Source organism: Coregonus clupeaformis, unplaced genomic scaffold (genome assembly GCF_020615455.1).
Source record: "Coregonus clupeaformis isolate EN_2021a unplaced genomic scaffold, ASM2061545v1 scaf0143, whole genome shotgun sequence".
Taxonomy (NCBI): Eukaryota; Metazoa; Chordata; class Actinopteri; order Salmoniformes; family Salmonidae; genus Coregonus; species Coregonus clupeaformis.
In genome coordinates, this window is record NW_025533598.1 from 471407 (window position 1) to 494685 (window position 23279).

At 46.9% G+C, this 23279-nt stretch overlaps 1 protein-coding gene across 1 annotated transcript in view; it reads right to left on the bottom strand.

The window, feature by feature from the left end:
- Positions 1–23279, bottom strand: part of tmem135 (transmembrane protein 135) — a 62727-nt gene that overhangs the window by 32978 nt on the left and 6470 nt on the right. Inside the window, exons 2-3 of the mRNA XM_045213706.1 lie at positions 5204–5331; positions 4804–4896 (exon numbers count right to left, since the gene is read on the bottom strand). Coding sequence (XP_045069641.1) covers positions 4804–4896; positions 5204–5331 — 221 coding nt within the window. The remainder of the gene's footprint in view (positions 1–4803; positions 4897–5203; positions 5332–23279) is intronic.

Sequence of the window (23279 nt, forward strand, 5' to 3'; positions counted from 1 at the left end):
GAGAAATCGAGGGGAGAGGGGAGGAGAAACGAGAGGGAGAGGGAGGAGAAACGAGGGGGAGGAGAAAAGAGGGAGGAGGAAAAGAGGGGAGGAGAAAAGAGGGAGAGGGGAGGAGAAAAGAGGGAGAGAGGGAGGAGAAAAGAGGAGAGGAGAGGGAAAAGGAGAGGGGGAAAGAGGAGAGGGGGAGGAGAAATGAGGGGAGAGGAGAAAAGAGGGAGAGGAGAGGGGAGGAGGAGAAAGAGAGGAGAGGGGAGGAGAACAGAGGGGAGAGGAGAAAAGAGGGTAGGAGAAACAGGGAGTGGAAAAACGAGGGAGGGGAGGGGGAGGGGAGGAGAAACGAGGAGGGTAGGAGAAACGAGGAGGGGGAGGAGAAACGAGGGGAGGGGGAAGAGAAACAGGGAGGGGGGAGGAGAAACGAGGGAGGGGGAGGGGAGGAGAAACGAGGGGAGGGGGGAGGAGAAACGAGGGAGGGGGAGGAGAAACGAGGGGAGGAGAAACGAGGGGAGAAGGGAGGAGAAAAGAGGGGAGAGGAGAAAAAGAGGTGAGAGGAAGAGGGAAGGAGAAAAGAGGGGAGAGGGGAGGAGAAAAGAGAGGAGGAGAAACGAGGGGAGAGGGGAGGAGAAAAGAGGGGAGAAGGGAGGAGAAACGAGGGGAGAAACGAGGGGAGAGGAGAGGAGAAACGAGGGGAGAGGGGAGGAGAAACGAAGTGAGAGGGGAGGAGAAACAAGGAGAGGGAGGAGAAACGAGGGGGAGTGAGAAAAGAGGGAGGAGAAAAGAGGGGAGAGTGAGAGAGAAAAGAGGGAGAGGAGGAGGAGAAAAGAGGAGGGGGGAAAGAGGAGAGGGGAGGAGAAATGAGGGGAGAGGAGAAAAGAGGGGAAAGGGGAGGAGAAAAGAGAGGGAGAGGGGAGGAGAAAAGAGGGGAGAGGAGAGGAGAAAAAAGGGGAGAGGAGAGGGGAGGAGAAAAGAGGGGAGGGGGGAGAAAGGAGGGAGAGGAGGAAGGAGAAACGAGGAGGGGGAGGAGAAACGAGGAGGGGGAGGGAGAAACAGGGGAGGAGAAACGAGGGGAGAAGGAAGGAGAAAAGAGGGGAGAGGAGAAGAGAAACAAGGGGAGAGGAGAAAAGAGGGGAGAGGAAGAGGGAAGGAGAAAGAGGGGAGAGGGGAGGAGAAAAGAGAGGAGAGGGGAGGAGAAAAGAGAGGAGAGGGGAGGAGAAACGAGGGGAGAGGAGAGGGGAGGAGAGAAAGAGGGGAGAAGGGAGAGAGAAAAGAGAGGAGGGGAAGGAGAAACGAGGGGAGGGAAGGAGAAACGAGGGGAGGGGAGGAGAAACGAGGGGAGGGGGAGGAGAAATGAGGGAAGGGGGAGGAGAAACGAGGGGAGGAGAAACGAGGGGAGAAGGGAGGAGAAAAGAGGGGAGAGGAAGAGGGAAGGAGAAAAGAGGGGAGAGGGGAGGAGAAAAGAGAGGAGAGGTGAGGAGAAAAGAGGGGAGAGGAGAAACGAGGGAGAGGAGAAAGAGGGGAGAGGAGAAACGAGGAGATGGAGAAAAGAGGGAGAGGAGAAACAGGAGAGGAAAACGAGGGAGAGGAGAAAAGAGGGAGAAGGAGAGGGAGGGAGAAAAGAGGGGAGAAGGGGAGGAGAAAAGAGAGGAGAGGGGAGGAGAAAATAGGGGGAGGAGAGGGGAGGAGAAAAAAGGGGGAGGGAGGAGGGGGAAAGAGGAGAGAGGAGAGGGGGAGGAGAGGAGAAACGAGGGGAGAGGAGAGGAGAAAAGAGGGGAGAGGAGAGGAGAAACGAGGGGAGAGGAGAAAAGAGGGGAGAGGAAGAGGGAAGGAGAAAAGAGGGGAGAGGGGAGGAGAAAAGAGAGGAGAGGGGAGGAGAAAAGAGAGGGAGAGGAGAGGGGAGGAGAAAAGAGGGGAGAAGGGAGGAGAAAAGAGGGGAGAAGGGAGGAGAAACGAGGGGTGAGGGGAGGAGAAAAGAGGGGAGAGGAGAATCGAGGGGAGAGGAGGGGAGAGGAGAGGGGAGGAGAAAAGAGGGGAGAGGGGAGGAGAAAAGAGGGGAGAGGGGAGGAGAAAAGAGGGGAGAGGAGAAACGAGGAGAGAGGAGAAAAGAGGGGAGGAGAAAAGAGGGGAGAAGGGAGGAGAAACGAGGAGAGTGGAGAGGGGAGGAGAAACGAGGGGAGAGGAGAGGGGAAGGGAGGAGAAAAGAGGGGAGAGGGGAGGAGAACAGAGGGGAGAGGAGAAAAGAGGGTAGGAGAAAAGAGGGGAGAGGAGAGGGGAGGAGAAAAGAGGGGAGGGGGAGAAACGAGGGGAGGGGGAAGGAGAAACGAGAGGAGGGGGAAGGAGAAACGAGGGAGGGGGAAGGAGAAACGAGGGAGGGGAGGAGAAATGAGGGGAGGGTAGGAGAAAACGAGGAGGGAGGAGAAACGAGGGAGGAGAAACGAGGGGAGAAGGAGGAGAAAAGAGGGAGAGAGAGGGAAGAGAAAAGAGGGAGAGGAGGAGAAAGAGGGGAGAAGGAGGAGAAAAGGAGAGGAGAAATGAGGGGGAGAGGAGGAGAAACGAGGGGAGAGGGAGAGAAAGAGGGAGAGGAGAAAAGAGGGAGAGGAGAAAAGAGGGAGAGGAGAAAGAGGAGGAGGAAAAGAGGGAGAGGAGAGGAGAAAGAGAGGGAGAGGGGAGGAGAAAAAGAGGAGAGGATAGGAGAAAAGAGGGAGACGGAGAAAGAGGGGAGAGGAGAAAAGAGAGGGAGAGGGAGGAGAAAAGAGGGGAGAGGGGAGGAGAAAAGAGGGGAAAGGGGAGGAGAAAAGAGGGGAGAGGGGAGGAGAAAAGAGGGGAGAGGAGAGGAGAAAAGAGGAGAGGGGGAAAGAGGAGAGAGGAGAGGGGGAGGAGAGGAGAAAAGAGGGGAGAGGGGAGGAGAAAAGAGGAGAGGAGAAAAGAGGGGAGAGGAGAGGAGAAAAGAGGGAGAGGAGAAACGAGGGGAGAGGAGAAAAAGAGGGAGAGGAGAGGGTAGGAGAAGAAGAGGGGAGTGGGGGAGGGGAGGGGGGAGAAACGAGGGGAGAAACGAGGGGAGGGGGGAAGGAGAAACAGGAGGGGAAGGAGAAACGAGGGGAGGGGGAGGAGAAACCTTGGGGAGAAGGGAGGAGAAAAGAGGGGAGAGGAGAAGAGAAACAAGGGAGAGGAGAAAAGAGGAGAGGAAGAGGAGGAGAAAAAGAGGGGAGAAAAGAGAGGAGAGGGAGGAGGAGAAGAGGGGAGAGGGAGGGGAAACGAGGGGAGAGGAGAGGAGAAAAGAGGGGAGAGGAAAAGAAAACGAGGGAGAGGAGAAACGAGAGGAGAAAACAGGAGAGGAGAAACGAGGAGAGGAGAAGAGGGGAGAGGGAGGGAGAAACGAGGGAGAGGAGAGAGATGAAAGAGAGGAGGTGAAAAAAGAGAGAAAAAGAGAGAGAGAAAAAAAGAGAGGAAAAGAAGAGGGGAAGAGAGGAAAAAAGAAGGAAAGAAAGATGAGGAGAGAGAAAGTGGGAAAGAGGGGGAAAAGAAGAGGAGGAGGAGGAGAAAGAGGGGAGAGGAGAGGAAAAAGAAGAGAGGAGGGAAAAGAGGGGAGAGGGAGGAAAAAAAGAGGAAGAGGAGGGAGAAAAGAGGGGAGAGGAGAAAAGAGGGGAGAGAGAGAGGGAGGAGAAAGAGAAGAAGAGAAACAGGGAGGAGGAGGAGGAAATAGGGGAGAGGGGAGGAGAAAAGAGCGGCGAGGAGAGGAGAAACGGGGGAGAGGAGAGGGGAGGAGAAAAGAGGGGAGAGGAGAGGAGAAAAGAGGGGAGAGGAGAGGGTAGGAGAAATGAGTGGAGGGGGAAGAGAAACGAGGGAGGGGGGAGGAGAAACGAGGAGGAGAAATGAGGGGGAGAGGGAGGAGAAACGAGGGGAGAGGGAGGAGAAACGAGGGGAGAGGGGAGGAGAAACGAGGGGAGAGGGGAAGGGAGGAGGAAATAGGGGAGAGGAGAAACGGGGGGAGAGGAGAGGTGAGGAGAAAAGAGGGGAGGAGAAAAGAGCAGCAAGGAGAGGAGAAACGGGGGAGAGGCGAGGGAGGAGAAAAGAGGGGGAGAGAAGAGAGAGAAAAGAGGGAGAGGAGAGGGTAGGAGAAACGAGTGGAGGGGGAAGAGAAACGAGAGGAGGGGGAGGAGAAACGAGGGGAGGGGGAGGAGACGGGAGAGGAGGAGAACAGGGAGAGGGAGAGGGGAGGAGAAAAGAGGGGAGAGGAGAGGAGAAACGAGTGGAGGGGGAAGAGAAACGAGGGGAGGGGGAAGAGAAACGAGGGGAGGGGGAGGAGAAACGAGGGGAGGAGAAACGAGGAGAGGGGAGGAGAAAAGAGGGGAGAGGAGGAGAAAAGAGGAGGGGGAAGAGAAACGAGGGAGGGGAGGGGGAGGAGAAACGAGGGGAGGAGGAGAAACGAGGGAGGGGAGAGAGAAACGAGGGAGGGGGAAGAGAAACGAGGGGAAGGGGGAGGGGAAGAGAAACGAGGGGGAGGGGGGAGGAGAAACGAGGGAGGGGGAGGAGAAACGAGGAGGGGAGGAGAAACGAGGGGAGGGGGAGGAGAAACGAGGGGAGAGGGGAGGAGAAAAGAGGGGAGAGGGGAGGAGAAACGAGGGGAGGGGGAGGAGAAACGAGGGGAGGGGGAAGAGAAACGAGGGGAGGGGGAAGAGAAACGAGGGGAGGGGTAGGAGAAACGAGGGGAGAGGAGAGGAGAAAAGAGGGGAGAGGAGAGGAGAAAAGAGGGGAGAGGAGAGGAGAAACGAGGGGAGAGGAGAGGAGAAAAGAGGAGAGAGAGGTTACCTGCTCTTGCGTTCCATGAGGATAGAGATGTAAGAGGCAGGTAGAGCTGCTCCGAACCCAGCAGACCAGGAGGTGAAGCCACCCAGCAGTCTCCTAACACACACACCAAACAACATAACAATGTTTATCTCGACTCTTATCTGACCCTGCCTGGTATCACCTAGTCGCTATGGACTTCACCCCACCGGGATAGAGGAGAGACTGTTCCCAGCCTTCTGATTGGCTGATGGGCCATCAGGTCAGGCCACTCAAGGTCAGAGAGTGTGTGTGTGTGTGTGTGTGTGTGTGTGTGTGTGTGTGTGTGTGTGTGTGTGTGTGTGTGTGTGTGTGTGTGTGTGTGTGTGTGTGTGTGTGTGTGTGTGTGTGTGTGTGTGCGTGCGTGTGTGTGTGTGTGTGTTACCTGAGGATGCAGAAGAAGGCAATGTAGAGTCCTCCATTAGCAGTAAGGAAGGAGGTAGACTGGAGGATCTCAGGGAGGAGTCTTTTCAGATAATACTCCTTCTTCCTCCTCCGCAAGATGGCTGCTATCTACACACAGCCAGACACACACACACACACACACACACACACACGATAAGCTCTAGAAGTGAACATAAAGTAACACAAATGCAAACAATCGTAGGAGCAGTCTAAACTAACCTTACTGTCCATGGTCAGAACACAGTATCATTCATCTGAGACAAAACACTTGACCCACAGATAATTACAATGTCACACACTAAACAGGAGAGAGGGACAGATAGAGGGGCAAGGAAGAGATGGCCTCCTAGAGAGAATGGGAGAACAGATAGAGGGGCAAGGAAGAGATGGCCTCCTAGAGAGAATGGGAGAACAGGTAGAGGGGCAAGGAAGAGATGGCCTCCTAGAGAGAATGGGAGAACAGATAGAGGGGCAAGGAAGAGATGGCCTCCTAGAGAGAATGGGAGAACAGATAGAGGGGCAAAGGAAGAGATGGCCTCCTAGAGAGAATGGGAGAACAGAGAGGAGCAAGGAAGAGATGGCCTCCTAGAGAGAATGGGAGAACAGATAGAGGGGCAAGGAAGAGATGGCCTCCTAGAGAGAACGGGAGAACAGGTAGAGGGGCAAGGGAAGAGATGGCCTCCTAGAGAGAATGGGAGAACAGATAGAGGGGCAAGGAAGAGATGGCCTCCTAGAAAGAATGGGAGAACAGATAGAGGGGCAAGGAAGAGATGGCCTCCTAGAGAGAATGGGAGAACAGATAGAGGGCAAAGGAAGAGATGGCCTCCTAGAGAGAATGGGAGAACAGATAGAGGGGCAAGGAAGAGATGGCCTCCTAGAGAGAATGGGAGAACAGATAGAGGGGCAAGGAAGAGATGGCCTCCTAGAGAGAATGGGAGAACAGGTAGAGGGGCAAGGAAGAGATGGCCTCCTAGAGAGAATGGGAGAACAGATAGAGGGGCAAGGAAGAGATGGCCTCCTAGAGAGAATGGGAGAACAGATAGAGGGCCAAGGAAGAGATGGCCTCCTAGAGAGAATGGGAGAACAGATAGAGGGGCAAGGAAGAGATGGCCTCCTAGAGAGAATGGGAGAACAGATAGAGGGCCAAGGAAGAGATGGCCTCCTAGAGAGAATGGGAGAACAGATAGAGGGGCAAGGAAGAGATGGCCTCCTAGAGAGAATGGCAGAACAGATAGAGGAGCAAGGAAGAGATGGCCTCCTAGAGAGAATGGGAGAACAGATAGAGGGGCAAGGAAGAGATGGCCTCCTAGAGAGAATGGGAGAACAGGTAGAGGGGCAAGGAAGAGATGGCCTCCTAGAGAAAATGGGAGAACAGATAGAGGGGCAAGGAAGAGATGGCCTCCTAGAGAGAATGGGAGAACAGATAGAGGGGCAAGGAAGAGATGGCCTCCTAGAGAGAATGGGAGAACAGATAGGAGCAAGGAAGAGATGGCCTCCTAGAGAGAATGGGAGAACAGATAGAGGGGCAAGGAAGAGATGGCCTCCTAGAGAGAACGGGAGAACAGGTAGAGGGGCAAGGAAGAGATGGCCTCCTAGAGAGAATGGGAGAACAGATAGAGGGGCAAGGAAGAGATGGCCTCCTAGAAAGAATGGGAGAACAGATAGAGGGGCAAGGAAGAGATGGCCTCCTAGAGAGAATGGGAGAACAGATAGAGGGGCAAGGAAGAGATGGCCTCCTAGAGAGAATGGGAGAACAGATAGAGGGGCAAGGAAGAGATGGCCTCCTAGAGAGAATGGGAGAACAGATAGAGGGGCAAGGAAGAGATGGCCTCCTAGAGAGAATGGGAGAACAGGTAGAGGGGCAAGGAAGAGATGGCCTCCTAGAGAGAATGGGAGAACAGATAGAGGGGCAAGGAAGAGATGGCCTCCTAGAGAGAATGGGAGAACAGATAGAGGGGGCAAGGAAGAGATGGCCTCCTAGAGAGAATGGGAGAACAGATAGAGGGGCAAGGAAGAGATGGCCTCCTAGAGAGAATGGGAGAACAGATAGAGGGGCAAGGAAGAGATGGCCTCCTAGAGAGAATGGGAGAACAGGTAGAGGGGCAAGGAAGAGATGGCCTCCTAGAGAGAATGGGAGAACAGAGAGGAGCAAGGAAGAGATGGCCTCCTAGAGAGAATGGGAGAACAGATAGAGGGGCAAGGAAGAGATGGCCTCCTAGAGAGAACGGGAGAACAGGTAGAGGGGCAAGGAAGAGATGGCCTCCTAGAGAGAATGGGAGAACAGATAGAGGGGCAAGGAAGAGATGGCCTCCTAGAAAGAATGGGAGAACAGATAGAGGGGCAAGGAAGAGATGGCCTCCTAGAGAGAATGGGAGAACAGATAGAGGGGCAAGGAAGAGATGGCCTCCTAGAGAGAATGGGAGAACAGATAGAGGGGCAAGGAAGAGATGGCCTCCTAGAGAGAATGGGAGAACAGATAGAGGGGCAAGGAAGAGATGGCCTCCTAGAGAGAATGGGAGAACAGGTAGAGGGGCAAGGAAGAGATGGCCTCCTAGAGAGAATGGGAGAACAGATAGAGGGCAAGGAAGAGATGGCCTCCTAGAGAGAATGGGAGAACAGATAGAGGGGCAAGGAAGAGATGGCCTCCTAGAGAGAATGGGAGAACAGATAGAGGGGCAAGGAAGAGATGGCCTCCTAGAGAGAATGGGAGAACAGATAGAGGGGCAAGGAAGAGATGGCCTCCTAGAGAGAATGGGAGAACAGGTAGAGGGGCAAGGAAGAGATGGCCTCCTAGAGAGAATGGGAGAACAGATAGAGGGGCAAGGAAGAGATGGCCTCCTAGAGAGAATGGGAGAACAGATAGAGGGGCAAGGAAGAGATGGCCTCCTAGAGAGAATGGGAGAACAGATAGAGGGGCAAGGAAGAGATGGCCTCCTAGAGAGAATGGGAGAACAGATAGAGGGGCAAGGAAGAGATGGCCTCCTAGAGAGAATGGGAGAACAGATAGAGGGGCAAGGAAGAGATGGCCTCCTAGAGAGAACGGGAGAACAGATAGAGGGGCAAGGAAGAGATGGCCTCCTAGAGAGAACTGGGAGAACAGATAGAGGGGCAAGGAAGAGATGGCCTCCTAGAGAGAATGGGAGAACAGATAGAGGAGGCAGAGACGACAGACAGACAGACAGACAGACAGACAGACAGACAGACAGACAGACAGACAGACAGACAGACAGGCTGAATGACAGCTGGTGTCTAGTAGTATAAGCCTCTTAGTTAACTGTAGTGTACTTTCTCCTGTGGTGTAGTATACTGTACTGTAGTGTACTGTAGTGTACTGTAGTGTACTTGCTCCTGTGGTGTAGTATACAGTACTGTAGTGTACTGTACTTTCTACTGTAGTGTACTGTAGTGTACTTTCTACTGTAGTGTACTTTCTACTGTAGTGTACTTTCTACTGTAGTGTACTGTAGTGTACTTTCTACTGTAGTGTACTTTCTACTGTAGTGTACTGTAGTGTACTTTCTACTGTAGTGTACTTTCTACTGTAGTGTACTTTCTACTGTAGTGTACTGTAGTGTACTTTCTACTGTAGTGTACTGTAGTGTACTTTCTACTGTAGTGTACTGTAGTGTACTTGCTACTGTAGTGTACTTGCTACTGTAGTGTACTTTCTACTGTAGTGTACTTTCTACTGTAGTGTACTGTAGTGTACTTTCTACTGTAGTGTACTTTCTACTGTAGTGTACTGTAGTGTACTTTCTACTGTAGTGTACTGTAGTGTACGTTCTACTGTAGTGTACTGTAGTGTACTTGCTACTGTAGTGTACTTTCTACTGTAGTGTACTTTCTACTGTAGTGTACTGTAGTGTACTTTCTACTGTAGTGTACTTTCTACTGTAGTGTACTTACTGTAGTGTACTTTCTACTGTAGTGTACTTTCTACTGTAGTGTACTGTAGTGTACTTTCTACTGTAGTGTACTGTAGTGTACTTTCTACTGTAGTGTACTGTAGTGTACTTGCTACTGTAGTGTACTTGCTACTGTAGTGTACCATATTGTACTTTCTACTGTAGTGTACTGTAGTGTACTTTCTACTGTAGTGTACTGTAGTGTACTTTCTACTGTAGTGTACTGTAGTGTACTTTCTACTGTAGTGTACTTTCTACTGTAGTGTACTGTAGTGTACTTTCTACTGTAGTGTACTGTAGTGTACTTTCTACTGTAGTGTACTGTAGTGTACTTTCTACTGTAGTGTACTTTCTACTGTAGTGTACTTTCTACTGTAGTGTACTGTAGTGTACTTTCTACTGTAGTGTACTTTCTACTGTAGTGTACTGTAGTGTACTTTCTACTGTAGTGTACTTTCTACTGTAGTGTACTTTCTACTGTAGTGTACTGTAGTGTACTTTCTACTGTAGTGTACTTTCTACTGTAGTGTACTGTAGTGTACTTTCTACTGTAGTGTACTTTCTACTGTAGTGTACTTTCTACTGTAGTGTACTGTAGTGTACTTTCTACTGTAGTGTACTGTAGTGTACTTTCTACTGTAGTGTACTGTAGTGTACTTGCTACTGTAGTGTACTTGCTACTGTAGTGTACCATATTGTACTTTCTACTGTAGTGTACTGTAGTGTACTTTCTACTGTAGTGTACTGTAGTGTACTTTCTACTGTAGTGTACTGTAGTGTACTTTCTACTGTAGTGTACTTTCTACTGTAGTGTACTGTAGTGTACTTTCTACTGTAGTGTACTGTAGTGTACTTTCTACTGTAGTGTACTTTCTACTGTAGTGTACTGTAGTGTACTTTCTACTGTAGTGTACTGTAGTGTACTTTCTACTGTAGTGTACTTTCTACTGTAGTGTACTGTAGTGTACTTTCTACTGTAGTGTACTGTAGTGTACTTTCTACTGTAGTGTACTTTCTACTATAGTGTACCATAGTGTACTTGCTACTGTAGTGTACTTTCAACTGTAGTGTACCATAGTGTACTTTCTACCAGTGTACTTGCTACTGTAGTGTACCGTAGTGTACTTTCTTCTGTAGTGTACCATAGTGTACTTTCTTCTGTAGTGTACCATAGTGTACTTGCTACTGTAGTGTACCATAGTGTACTTTCTTCTGTAGTGTACTGTAGTCTACTTTCTGTGGTCCTCTGTAGCTCAGCTGGTAGAGCACGGCGCTTGTAACGCCAAGGTAGTGGGTTCGATCCCCGTGCCACCCATACACAAAAATGTATGCACGCACGACTGTAAGTCGCTTTGGATAAAAGCGTCTGCTAAATGGCATATTATTATTATTATTATTTACTGTAGTGTACTTGCTACTGTAGTGTACCATAGTGTACTTTCTACTGTAGTGTACTTGCTACTGTAATTTCGCCTAAGAACACAGCCATGAATAAAGAATGGTACCAACACATCCTCCGAGAGCAACTTCTCCCAACCATCCAAGAACAGTTTGGTGACGAACAATGCCTTTTCCAGCATGATGGAGCACCTTGCCATAAGCCAAAAGTGATAACTAAGTGGCTCGGGGAACAAAACATCGACATTTTGGGTCCATGGCCAGGAAACTCCCCAGACCTTAATCCCATTGAGAACTTGTGGTCAATCCTCAAGAGGTGGCTGGACAAACAAAAACCCACAAATTCTGACAAACTCCAAGCATTGATTATGCAAGAATGGGCTGCCATCAGTCAGGATGTGGCCCAGAAGTTAATTGACAGCATGCCAGGGCGGATTGCAGAGGTCTTGAAAAAGAAGGGTCAACACTGCAAATATTGACTCTTTGCATAAACTTCATGTAATTGTCAATAAAAGCCTTTGACACGTTTGGAATGCTTGTAACATCTGACAAAAATATCTAAAAACACTAAAGCAGCAAACTTTGTGAAGACCAATACTTGTGTCATTCTCAAAACGTTTGACCACGACTGTACTTGCTACTGTAGGGTACTTGCTACCAGGCCTGGAATTTCATGATTTTAGGGTCAAGGCCATTTGGCCTTCAAGAGGTGCCATCTGCCAGAGCACCAAGGCCATTAACCAAAACACTGTGGCTATTCTCTTAAGAAAAACACAAGTGTTTGTAAATGTACATAAATAATTAGCCTACATGTCAAAGTGTAGGTGGTAGTCTATGGTATTGACTACAGTCTGTCATGTCAGTCTAGGTGATAGTCTATGGTATTGACTACAGTCTGTCATGTCAGTCTAGGTGATAGTCTATGGTATTGGCTACAGTCTGTCATGTCAAAGTGTAGGTGATAGTCTATGGTATTGGCTACAGTCTGTCATGTCAAAGTGTAGGTGATAGTCTATGGTATTGACTACAGTCTGTCATGTCAAAGTGTAGGTGATAGTCTATGGTATTGGCTACAGTCTGCCATGTCAGTCTAGGTGATAGTCTATGGTATTGACTACAGTCTGTCATGTCAAAGTGTAGGTGATAGTCTATGGTATTGGCTACAGTCTGTCATGTCAAAGTGTAGGTGATAGTCTATGGTATTGGCTACAGTCTGTCATGTCAGTGTAGGTGATAGTCTATGGTATTGACTACAGTCTGTCATGTCAAAGTGTAGGTGATAGTCTATGGTATTGGCTACAGTCTGTCATGTCAGTCTAGGTGATAGTCTATGGTATTGACTACAGTCTGTCATGTCAAAGTGTAGGTGATAGTCTATGGTATTGGCTACAGTCTGTCATGTCAGTGTAGGTGATAGTCTATGGTATTGACTACAGTCTGTCACGTCAAAGTGTAGGTGATAGTCTATGGTATTGGCTACAGTCTGTCATGTCAGTCTAGGTGATAGTCTATGGTATTGACTACAGTCTGTCATGTCAAAGTGTAGGTGATAGTCTATGGTATTGGCTACAGTCTGTCATGTCAAAGTGTAGGTGATAGTCTATGGTATTGGCTACAGTCTGTCATGTCAGTCTAGGTGATAGTCTATGGTATTGACTACAGTCTGTCATGTCAAAGTGTAGGTGATAGTCTATGGTATTGGCTACAGTCTGTCATGTCAGTGTAGGTGATAGTCTATGGTATTGACTACAGTCTGTCACGTCAAAGTGTAGGTGATAGTCTATGGTATTGGCTACAGTCTGTCATGTCAGTCTAGGTGATAGTCTATGGTATTGACTACAGTCTGTCATGTCAAAGTGTAGGTGATAGTCTATGGTATTGGCAACAGTCTGTCATGTCAAAGTGTAGGTGATAGTCTATGGTATTGGCTACAGTCTGTCATGTCAAAGTGTAGGTGATAGTCTATGGTATTGGCTACAGTCTGTCATGTCAAAGTGTAGGTGATAGTCTATGGTATTGACTACAGTCTGTCATGTCAAAGTCTAGGTGATAGTCTATGGTATTGACTACAGTCTGTCATGTCAAAGTGTAGGTGATAGTCTATGGTATTGACTACAGTCTGTCATGTCAAAGTGTAGGTGATAGTCTATGGTATTGGCTACAGTCTGTCATGTCAAAGTGTAGGTGATAGTCTATGGTATTGGCTACAGTCTGTCATGTCAAAGTGTAGGTATAGTCTATGGTATTGGCTACAGTCTGTCATGTCAAAGTGTAGGTGATAGTCTATGGTATTGGCTACAGTCTGTCATGTCAAAGTGTAGGTGATAGTCTATGGTATTGGCTACAGTCTGTCATGTCAAAGTCTAGGTGATAGTCTATGGTATTGGCTACAGTCTGTCATGTCAAAGTGTAGGTGATAGTCTATGGTATTGGCTAGAGTCTGTCATGTCAAAGTGTAGGTGATAGTCTATGGTATTGGCTACAGTCTGTCATGTCAAAGTGTAGGTGATAGTCTATGGTATTGACTACAGTCTGTCATGTCAAAGTGTAGGTGATAGTCTATGGTATTGGCTACAGTCTGTCATGTCAGTCTAGGTGATAGTCTATGGTATTGGCTACAGTCTGTCATGTCAGTCTAGGTGATAGTCTATGGTATTGGCTACAGTCTGTCATGTCAAAGTGTAGGTGATAGTCTATGGTATTGACTACAGTCTGTCATGTCAAAGTGTAGGTGATAGTCTATGGTATTGGCTAAAGTCTGTCATGTCAGTCTAGGTGATAGTCTATGGTATTGACTACAGTCTGTCATGTCAAAGTGTAGGTGATAGTCTATGGTATTGGCTACAGTCTGTCATGTCAAAGTGTAGGTGATAGTCTATGGTATTGACTACAGTCTGTCATGTCAGTCTAGGTGATAGTCTATGGTATTGGCTACAGTCTGTCATGTCAAAGTGTAGGTGATAGTCTATGGTATTGACTACAGTCTGTCATGTCAGTCTAGGTGATAGTCTATGGTATTGGCTACAGTCTGTCATGTCAAAGTGTAGGTGATAGTCTATGGTATTGACTACAGTCTGTCATGTCAAAGTGTAGGTGATAGTCTATGGTATTGACTACAGTCTGTCATGTCAGTCTAGGTGATAGTCTATGGTATTGACTACAGTCTGTCATGTCAGTCTAGGTGATAGTCTATGGTATTGGCTACAGTCTGTCATGTCAAAGTGTAGGTGATAGTCTATGGTATTGGCTACAGTCTGTCATGTCAAAGTGTAGGTGATAGTCTATGGTATTGACTACAGTCTGTCATGTCAGTCTAGGTGATAGTCTATGGTATTGACTAGAGTCTGTCATGTCAAAGTGTAGGTGATAGTCTATGGTATTGGCTACAGTCTGTCATGTCAGTCTAGGTGATAGTCTATGGTATTGGCTACAGTCTGTCATGTCAAAGTGTAGGTGATAGTCTATGGTATTGGCTACAGTCTGTCATGTCAAAGTGTAGGTGATAGTCTATGGTATTGACTACAGTCTGTCATGTCAGTCTAGGTGATAGTCTATGGTATTGACTACAGTCTGTCATGTCAAAGTGTAGGTGATAGTCTATGGTATTGACTACAGTCTGTCATGTCAGTCTAGGTGATAGTCTATGGTATTGACTACAGTCTGTCATGTCAAAGTGTAGGTTATAGTCTATGGTATTGGCTACAGTCTGTCATGTCAAAGTGTAGGTGATAGTCTATGGTATTGGCTACAGTCTGTCATGTCAAAGTCTAGGTGATAGTCTATGGTATTGACTACAGTCTGTCATGTCAAAGTCTAGGTGATAGTCTATGGTATTGACTACAGTCTGTCATGTCAAAGTCTAGGTGATAGTCTATGGTATTGACTACAGTCTCATGTCAGTCTAGGTGATAGTCTATGGTATTGACTACAGTCTGTCATGTCAAAGTGTAGGTGATAGTCTATGGTATTGGCTACAGTCTGTCATGTCAGTCTAGGTGATAGTCTATGGTATTGGCTACAGTCTGTCACGTCAAAGTGTAGGTGATAGTCTATGGTATTGGCTACAGTCTGTCATGTCAGTCTAGGTGATAGTCTATGGTATTGACTACAGTCTGTCATGTCAAAGTGTAGGTGATAGTCTATGGTATTGGCTACAGTCTGTCATGTCAAAGTGTAGGTGATAGTCTATGGTATTGACTACAGTCTGTCATGTCAAAGTGTAGGTGATAGTCTATGGTATTGACTACAGTCTGTCATGTCAAAGTGTAGGTGATAGTCTATGGTATTGGCTCCAGTCTGTCATGTCAAAGTGTAGGTGATAGTCTATGGTATTGACTACAGTCTGTCATGTCAGTCTAGGTGATAGTCTATGGTATTGACTACAGTCTGTCATGTCAAAGTGTAGGTGATAGTCTATGGTATTGGCTACAGTCTGTCATGTCAGTCTAGGTGATAGTCTATGGTATTGGCTACAGTCTGTCATGTCAGTCTAGGTGATAGTCTATGGTATTGGCTACAGTCTGTCATGTCAAAGTGTAGGTGATAGTCTATGGTATTGGCTACAGTCTGTCATGTCAAAGTGTAGGTGATAGTCTATGGTATTGACTACAGTCTGTCATGTCAAAGTGTAGGTGATAGTCTATGGTATTGACTACAGTCTGTCATGTCAAAGTGTAGGTGATAGTCTATGGTATTGGCTACAGTCTGTCATGTCAGTCTAGGTGATAGTCTATGGTATTGGCTACAGTCTGTCATGTCAAAGTGTAGGTGATAGTCTATGGTATTGGCTACAGTCTGTCATGTCAGTCTAGGTGATAGTCTATGGTATTGGCTACAGTCTGTCATGTCAGTCTAGGTGATAGTCTATGGTATTGACTACAGTCTGTCATGTCAAAGTGTAGGTGATAGTCTATGGTATTGACTACAGTCTGTCATGTCAAAGTGTAGGTGATAGTCTATGGTATTGACTACAGTCTGTCATGTCAAAGTGTAGGTGATAGTCTATGGTATTGGCTACAGTCTGTCATGTCAAAGTGTAGGTGATAGTCTATGGTATTGACTACAGTCTGTCATGTCAAAGTGTAGGTGATAGTCTATGGTATTGGCTACAGTCTGTCATGTCAAAGTGTAGGTGATAGTCTATGGTATTGGCTACAGTCTGTCATGTCAAAGTGTAGGTGATAGTCTATGGTATTGACTACAGTCTGTCATGTCAGTCTAGGTGATAGTCTATGATATTGGCTACAGTCTGTCATGTCAGTCTAGGTGATAGTCTATGGTATTGGCTACAGTCTGTCATGTCAAAGTGTAGGTGATAGTCTATGGTATTGGCTACAGTCTGTCATGTCAAAGTGTAGGTGATAGTCTATGGTATTGACTACAGTCTGTCATGTCAAAGTGTAGGTGATAGTCTATGGTATTGGCTACAGTCTGTCATGTCAGTCTAGGTGATAGTCTATGGTATTGGCTACAGTCTGTCATGTCAGTCTAGGTGATAGTCTATGGTATTGGCTACAGTCTGTCATGTCAAAGTGTAGGTGATAGTCTATGGTATTGGCTACAGTCTGTCATGTCAGTGTAGGTGATAGTCTATGGTATTGGCTACAGTCTGTCATGTCAGTGTAGGTGATAGTCTATGGTATTGGCTACAGTCTGTCATGTCAAAGTGTAGCTGATAGTCTGCAGTGCACTGTTGAGAACTGCTAATTGCATTTTGGAACATTCACACTTATAGCCTACTGCCGTGTGCTCATTGCTGTGCTTATAATGTGAAGAAATAAGGACATTTTTAAATGTTATTAAACTCTTATCTGTTGCCTCATTGCTTTTAAAAGTTGTTTTGATGTACAGTGGTTGTATTCATCTGGGATCTATTGCGTCCCACTACTGTCCCGGAGTATATTTGGAATATTTATTTCTCGCACAGGAGGACAAGCTGACCAATAGACTAAGCGGACCAATAGACTAGGCGGACCAATAGACTAGGCGGACCAATAGACTAAGCGGACCAATAGACTAAGCTGACCAATAGACTAAGCTGACCAATAGACTAAGCTGACCAATAGACTAAGCGGACCAATAGACTAAGCGGACCAATAGACTAAGCTGACCAATAGACTAAGCTGACCAATAGACTAAGCTGACCAATAGACTAAGCGGACCAATAGACTAAGCGGACCAATAGACTAAGCGGACCAATAGACTAAGCTGACCAATAGACTAAGCTGACCGCTGACCAATAGACTAGGCTGACCAATAGACTAAGCGGACCAATAGACTAAGCTGACCAATAGACTAAGCTGACCAATAGACTAAGCTGACCAATAGACTAAGCGGACCAATAGACTAGGCTGACCAATAGACTAAGCTGACCAATAGACTAAGCGGACCAATAGACTAAGCGGACCAATAGACTAAGCTGACCAATAGACTAGGCTGACCAATAGACTAAGCTGACCAATAGACTAAGCTGACCAATAGACTAAGCTGACCAATAGACTAAGCTGACCAATAGACTAAGCTGACCAATAGACTAAGCGGACCAATAGACTAAGCGGACCAATAGACTAGGCTGACCAATAGACTAAGCGGACCAATAGACTAACCTGACCAATAGACTAACCTGACCAATAGACTAAGCTGACCGCTGACCAATAGACTAAGCTGACCAATAGACTAAGCGGACCAATAGACTAGGCTGACCAATAGACTAAGCTGACCAATAGACTAAGCGGACCAATAGACTAAGCTGACCAATAGACTAAGCGGACCAATAGACTAAGCTGACCAATAGACTAAGCTGACCAATAGACTAAGCTGACCGCTGACCAATAGACTAAGCTGACCAATAGACTAAGCGGACCAATAGACTAGGCTGACCAATAGACTAAGCTGACCAATAGACTAAGCGGACCAATAGACTAAGCTGACCAATAGACTAAGAGGACCAATAGACTAAGCTGACCAATAGACTAAGCGGACCAATAGACTAAGCTGACCAATAGACTAAGCTGACCAATAGACTAAGCTGACCGCTGACCAATAGACTAAGCTGACCAATAGACTAAGCGGACCAATAGACTAGGCTGACCAATAGACTAAGCTGACCAATAGACTAAGCGGACCAATAGACTAAGCTGACCAATAGACTAGGCTGACCAATAGACTAGGCTGACCAATAGACTAAGCTGACCAATAGACTAAGCTGACCAATAGACTAAGCTGACCAATAGACTAAGCTGACCAATAGACTAAGCTGACCAATAGACTAAGCTGACCGCTGACCAATAGACTAAGCTGACCAATAGACTAAGCTGACCAATAGACTAAGCGGACCAATAGACTAAGCGGACCAATAGACTAAGCTGACCAATAGACTAAGCGGACCAATAGACTAAGCTGACCAATAGACTAAGCTGACCGCTGACCAATAGACTAAGCTGACCAATAGACTAAGCTGACCGCTGACCAATAGACTAAGCGGACCAATAGACTAGGCTGACCAATAGACTAAGCTGACCAATAGACTAAGCTGACCAATAGACTAAGCGGACCAATAGACTAAGCTGACCAATAGACTAAGCTGACCAATAGACTAGGCTGACCAATAGACTAGGCTGACCAATAGACTAAGCTGACCAATAGACTAAGCTGACCAATAGACTAAGCGGACCAATAGACTAAGCGGACCAATAGACTAAGCGGACCAATAGACTAGGCTGACCAATAGACTAAGCGGACCAATAGACTAACCTGACCAATAGACTAGGCTGACCAATAGACTAGGCTGACCAATAGACTAAGCGGACCAATAGACTAGGCTGACCAATAGACTAAGCGGACCAATAGACTAAGCTGACCAATAGACTAAGCGGACCAATAGACTAAGTGGACCAATAGACTAAGCGGACCAATAGACTAAAGCGGACCAATAGACTAAAGCGGACCAATAGACTAAGCGGACCAATAGACTAAAGCGGACCAATAGACTAAGCTGACCAATAGACTAGGCTGACCAATAGACTAAGCGGACCAATAGACTAAGCTGACCAATAGACTAGGCTGACCAATAGACTAAGCGGACCAATAGACTAACCTGACCAATAGACTAGGCTGACCAATAGACTAAGCGGACCAATAGACTAAGCGGACCAATAGACTAAGCGGACCAATAGACTAAGCGGACCAAAAGACTAAGCTGACCAATAGACTAGGCTGACCAATAGACTAAGCGGACCAATAGACTAACCTGACCAATAGACTAGGCTGACCAATAGACTAGGCTGACCAATAGACTAAGCGGACCAATAGACTAAGCGGACCAATAGACTAAGCTGACCAATAGACTAAGCGGACCAATAGACTAAGCGGACCAATAGACTAAGCGGACCAATAGACTAAGCGGACCAATAGACTAAGCGGACCAATAGACTAGGCTGACCAATAGACTAAGCTGACCAATAGACTAGGCTGACCAATAGACTAAGCTGACCAATAGACTAAGCGGACCAATAGACTAAGCGGACCAATAGACTAAGCGGACCAATAGACTAAGCTGACCAATAGACTAGGCTGACCAATAGACTAAGCGGACCAATAGACTAAGCGGACCAATAGACTAAGCTGACCAATAGACTAAGCTGACCAATAGACTAAGCTGACCAATAGACTAGGCTGACCAATAGACTAAGCTGACCAATAGACTAGGCTGACCAATAGACTAAGCGGACCAATAGACTAGGCTGACCAATAGACTAGGCTGACCAATAGACTAAGCGGACCAATAGACTAAGCTGACCAATAGACTAAGCGGACCAATAGACTAAGCGGACCAATAGACTAAGCGGACCAATAGACTAGGCTGACCAATAGACTAGGCTGACCAATAGACTAAGCGGACCAATAGACTAGGCTGACCAATAGACTAAGCGGACCAATAGACTAAGCTGACCAATAGACTAAGCGGACCAATAGACTAAGCGGACCAATAGACTAAGCGGACCAATAGACTAAGCGGACCAATAGACTAAGCGGACCAATAGACTAAGCGGACCAATAGACTAAGCGGACCAATAGACTAAGCGGACCAATAGACTAAGCGGACCAATAGACTAAGCGGACCAATAGACTAAGCTGACCAATAGACTAAACGGACCAATAGACTAAGCGGACCAATAGACTAAGCGGACCAATAGACTAAGCGGACCAATAGACTAAGCGGACCAATAGACTAAGCTGACCAATAGACTAAGCGGACCAATAGACTAAGCGGACCAATACACTAAGCTGACCAATAGACTAAGCGGACCAATAGACTAAGCTGACCAATAGACTAAGCGGACCAATAGACTAAGCGGACCAATAGACTAGGCTGACCAATAGACTAAGCTGACCAATAGACTAAGCGGACCAATAGACTAGGCTGACCAATAGACTAAGCTGACCAATAGACTAAGCGGACCAATAGACTAAGCTGACCAATAGACTAAGCGGACCAATAGACTAAGCGGACCAATAGACTAAGCGGACCAATAGACTAGGCTGACCAATAGACTAAGCGGACCAATAGACTAAGCTGACCAATAGACTAAGCGGACCAATAGACTAAGCTGACCAATAGACTAAGCGGACCAATAGACTAAGCTGACCAATAGACTAAGCTGACCAATAGACTAAGCTGACCGCTGACCAATAGACTAAGCTGACCAATAGACTAAGCGGACCAATAGACTAAGCTGACCAATAGACTAAGCTGACCAATAGACTAAGCGGACCAATAGACTAGGCTGACCAATAGACTAAGCTGACCAATAGACTAGGCTGACCAATAGACTAAGCGGACCAATAGACTAAGCTGACCAATAGACTAAGCTGACCAATAGACTAAGCTGACCAATAGACTAAGCTGACCAATAGACTAAGCTGACCGCTGACCAATAGACTAAGCTGACCAATAGACTAAGCGGACCAATAGACTAGGCTGACCAATAGACTAGGCTGACCAATAGACTAAGCTGACCAATAGACTAAGCGGACCAATAGACTAGGCTGACCAATAGACTAAGCTGACCAATAGACTAAGCTGACCAATAGACTAAGCTGACCAATAGACTAAGCTGACCAATAGACTAAGCTGACCAATAGACTAAGCTGACCAATAGACTAAGCTGACCAATAGACTAAGCTGACCAATAGACTAAGCTGACCAATAGACTAAGCTGACCGCTGACCAATAGACTAAGCTGACCAATAGACTAAGCGGACCAATAGACTAGGCTGACCAATAGACTAAGCTGACCAATAGACTAAGCGGACCAATAGACTAAGCTGACCAATAGACTAGGCTGACCAATAGACTAGGCTGACCAATAGACTAAGCTGACCAATAGACTAAGCTGACCAATAGACTAAGCGGACCAATATACTAAGCGGACCAATAGACTAAGCGGACCAATAGACTAAGCTGACCAATAGACTAAGCTGACCGCTGACCAATAGACTAAGCTGACCGCTGACCAATAGACTAAGCGGACCAATAGACTAAGCGGACCAATAGACTAGGCTGACCAATAGACTAAGCTGACCAATAGACTAAGCGGACCAATAGACTAAGCTGACCAATAGACTAGGCTGACCAATAGACTAGGCTGACCAATAGACTAAGCTGACCAATAGACTAAGCTGACCAATAGACTAAGCGGACCAATATACTAAGCGGACCAATAGACTAAGCGGACCAATAGACTAAGCTGACCAATAGACTAAGCTGACCGCTGACCAATAGACTAAGCTGACCGCTGACCAATAGACTAAGCGGACCAATAGACTAAGCGGACCAATAGACTAGGCTGACCAATAGACTAAGCTGACCAATAGACTAAGCTGACCAATAGACTAAGCTGACCAATAGACTAAGCTGACCAATAGACTAGGCTGACCAATAGACTAAGCTGACCAATAGACTAAGCTGACCAATAGACTAAGCTGACCGCTGACCAATAGACTAAGCTGACCAATAGACTAAGCTGACCGCTGACCAATAGACTAGGCTGACCAATAGACTAAGCGGACCAATAGACTAAGCTGACCAATAGACTAAGCGGACCAATAGACTAAGCGGACCAATAGACTAAGCGGACCAATAGACTAAGCGGACCAATAGACTAGGCTGACCAATAGACTAAGCTGACCAATAGACTAGGCTGACCAATAGACTAAGCTGACCAATAGACTAAGCGGACCAATAGACTAAGCGGACCAATAGACTAAGCGGACCAATAGACTAAGCTGACCAATAGACTAGGCTGACCAATAGACTAGGCTGACCAATAGACTAAGCTGACCAATAGACTAAGCGGACCAATAGACTAAGCTGACCAATAGACTAAGCTGACCAATAGACTAAGCGGACCAATAGACTAAGCTGACCAATAGACTAGGCTGACCAATAGACTAGGCTGACCAATAGACTAAGCTGACCAATAGACTAGGCTGACCAATAGACTAAGCGGACCAATAGACTAGGCTGACCAATAGACTAGGCTGACCAATAGACTAAGCGGACCAATAGACTAAGCTGACCAATAGACTAAGCGGACCAATAGACTAAGCGGACCAATAGACTAAGCGGACCAATAGACTAGGCTGACCAATAGACTAAGCGGACCAATAGACTAACCTGACCAATAGACTAGGCTGACCAATAGACTAGGCTGACCAATAGACTAAGCGGACCAATAGACTAGGCTGACCAATAGACTAAGCGGACCAATAGACTAAGCTGACCAATAGACTAAGCGGACCAATAGACTAAGCGGACCAATAGACTAAGCTGACCAATAGACTAAGCGGACCAATAGACTAAGCGGACCAATAGACTAAGCGGACCAATAGACTAAGCTGACCAATAGACTAGGCTGACCAATAGACTAAGCGGACCAATAGACTAAGCTGACCAATAGACTAGGCTGACCAATAGACTAAGCGGACCAATAGACTAACCTGACCAATAGACTAGGCTGACCAATAGACTAAGCGGACCAATAGACTAAGCTGACCAATAGACTAGGCTGACCAATAGACTAAGCGGACCAATAGACTAAGCTGACCAATAGACTAGGCTGACCAATAGACTAAGCGGACCAATAGACTAACCTGACCAATAGACTAGGCTGACCAATAGACTAAGCGGACCAATAGACTAAGCTGACCAATAGACTAGGCTGACCAATAGACTAAGCGGACCAATAGACTAAGCTGACCAATAGACTAGGCTGACCAATAGACTAAGCGGACCAATAGACTAACCTGACCAATAGACTAGGCTGACCAATAGACTAAGCGGACCAATAGACTAAGCGGACCAATAGACTAAGCGGACCAATAGACTAAGCGGACCAATAGACTAAGCGGACCAATAGACTAAGCTGACCAATAGACTAGGCTGACCAATAGACTAAGCGGACCAATAGACTAAGCTGACCAATAGACTAGGCTGACCAATAGACTAAGCGGACCAATAGACTAAGCGGACCAATAGACTAAGCTGACCAATAGACTAAGCGGACCAATAGACTAAGCTGACCAATAGACTAAGCGGACCAATAGACTAAGCGGACCAATAGACTAGGCTGACCAATAGACTAAGCTGACCAATAGACTAAGCGGACCAATAGACTAAGCTGACCAATAGACTAAGCGGACCAATAGACTAAGCGGACCAATAGACTAGGCTGACCAATAGACTAAGCGGAC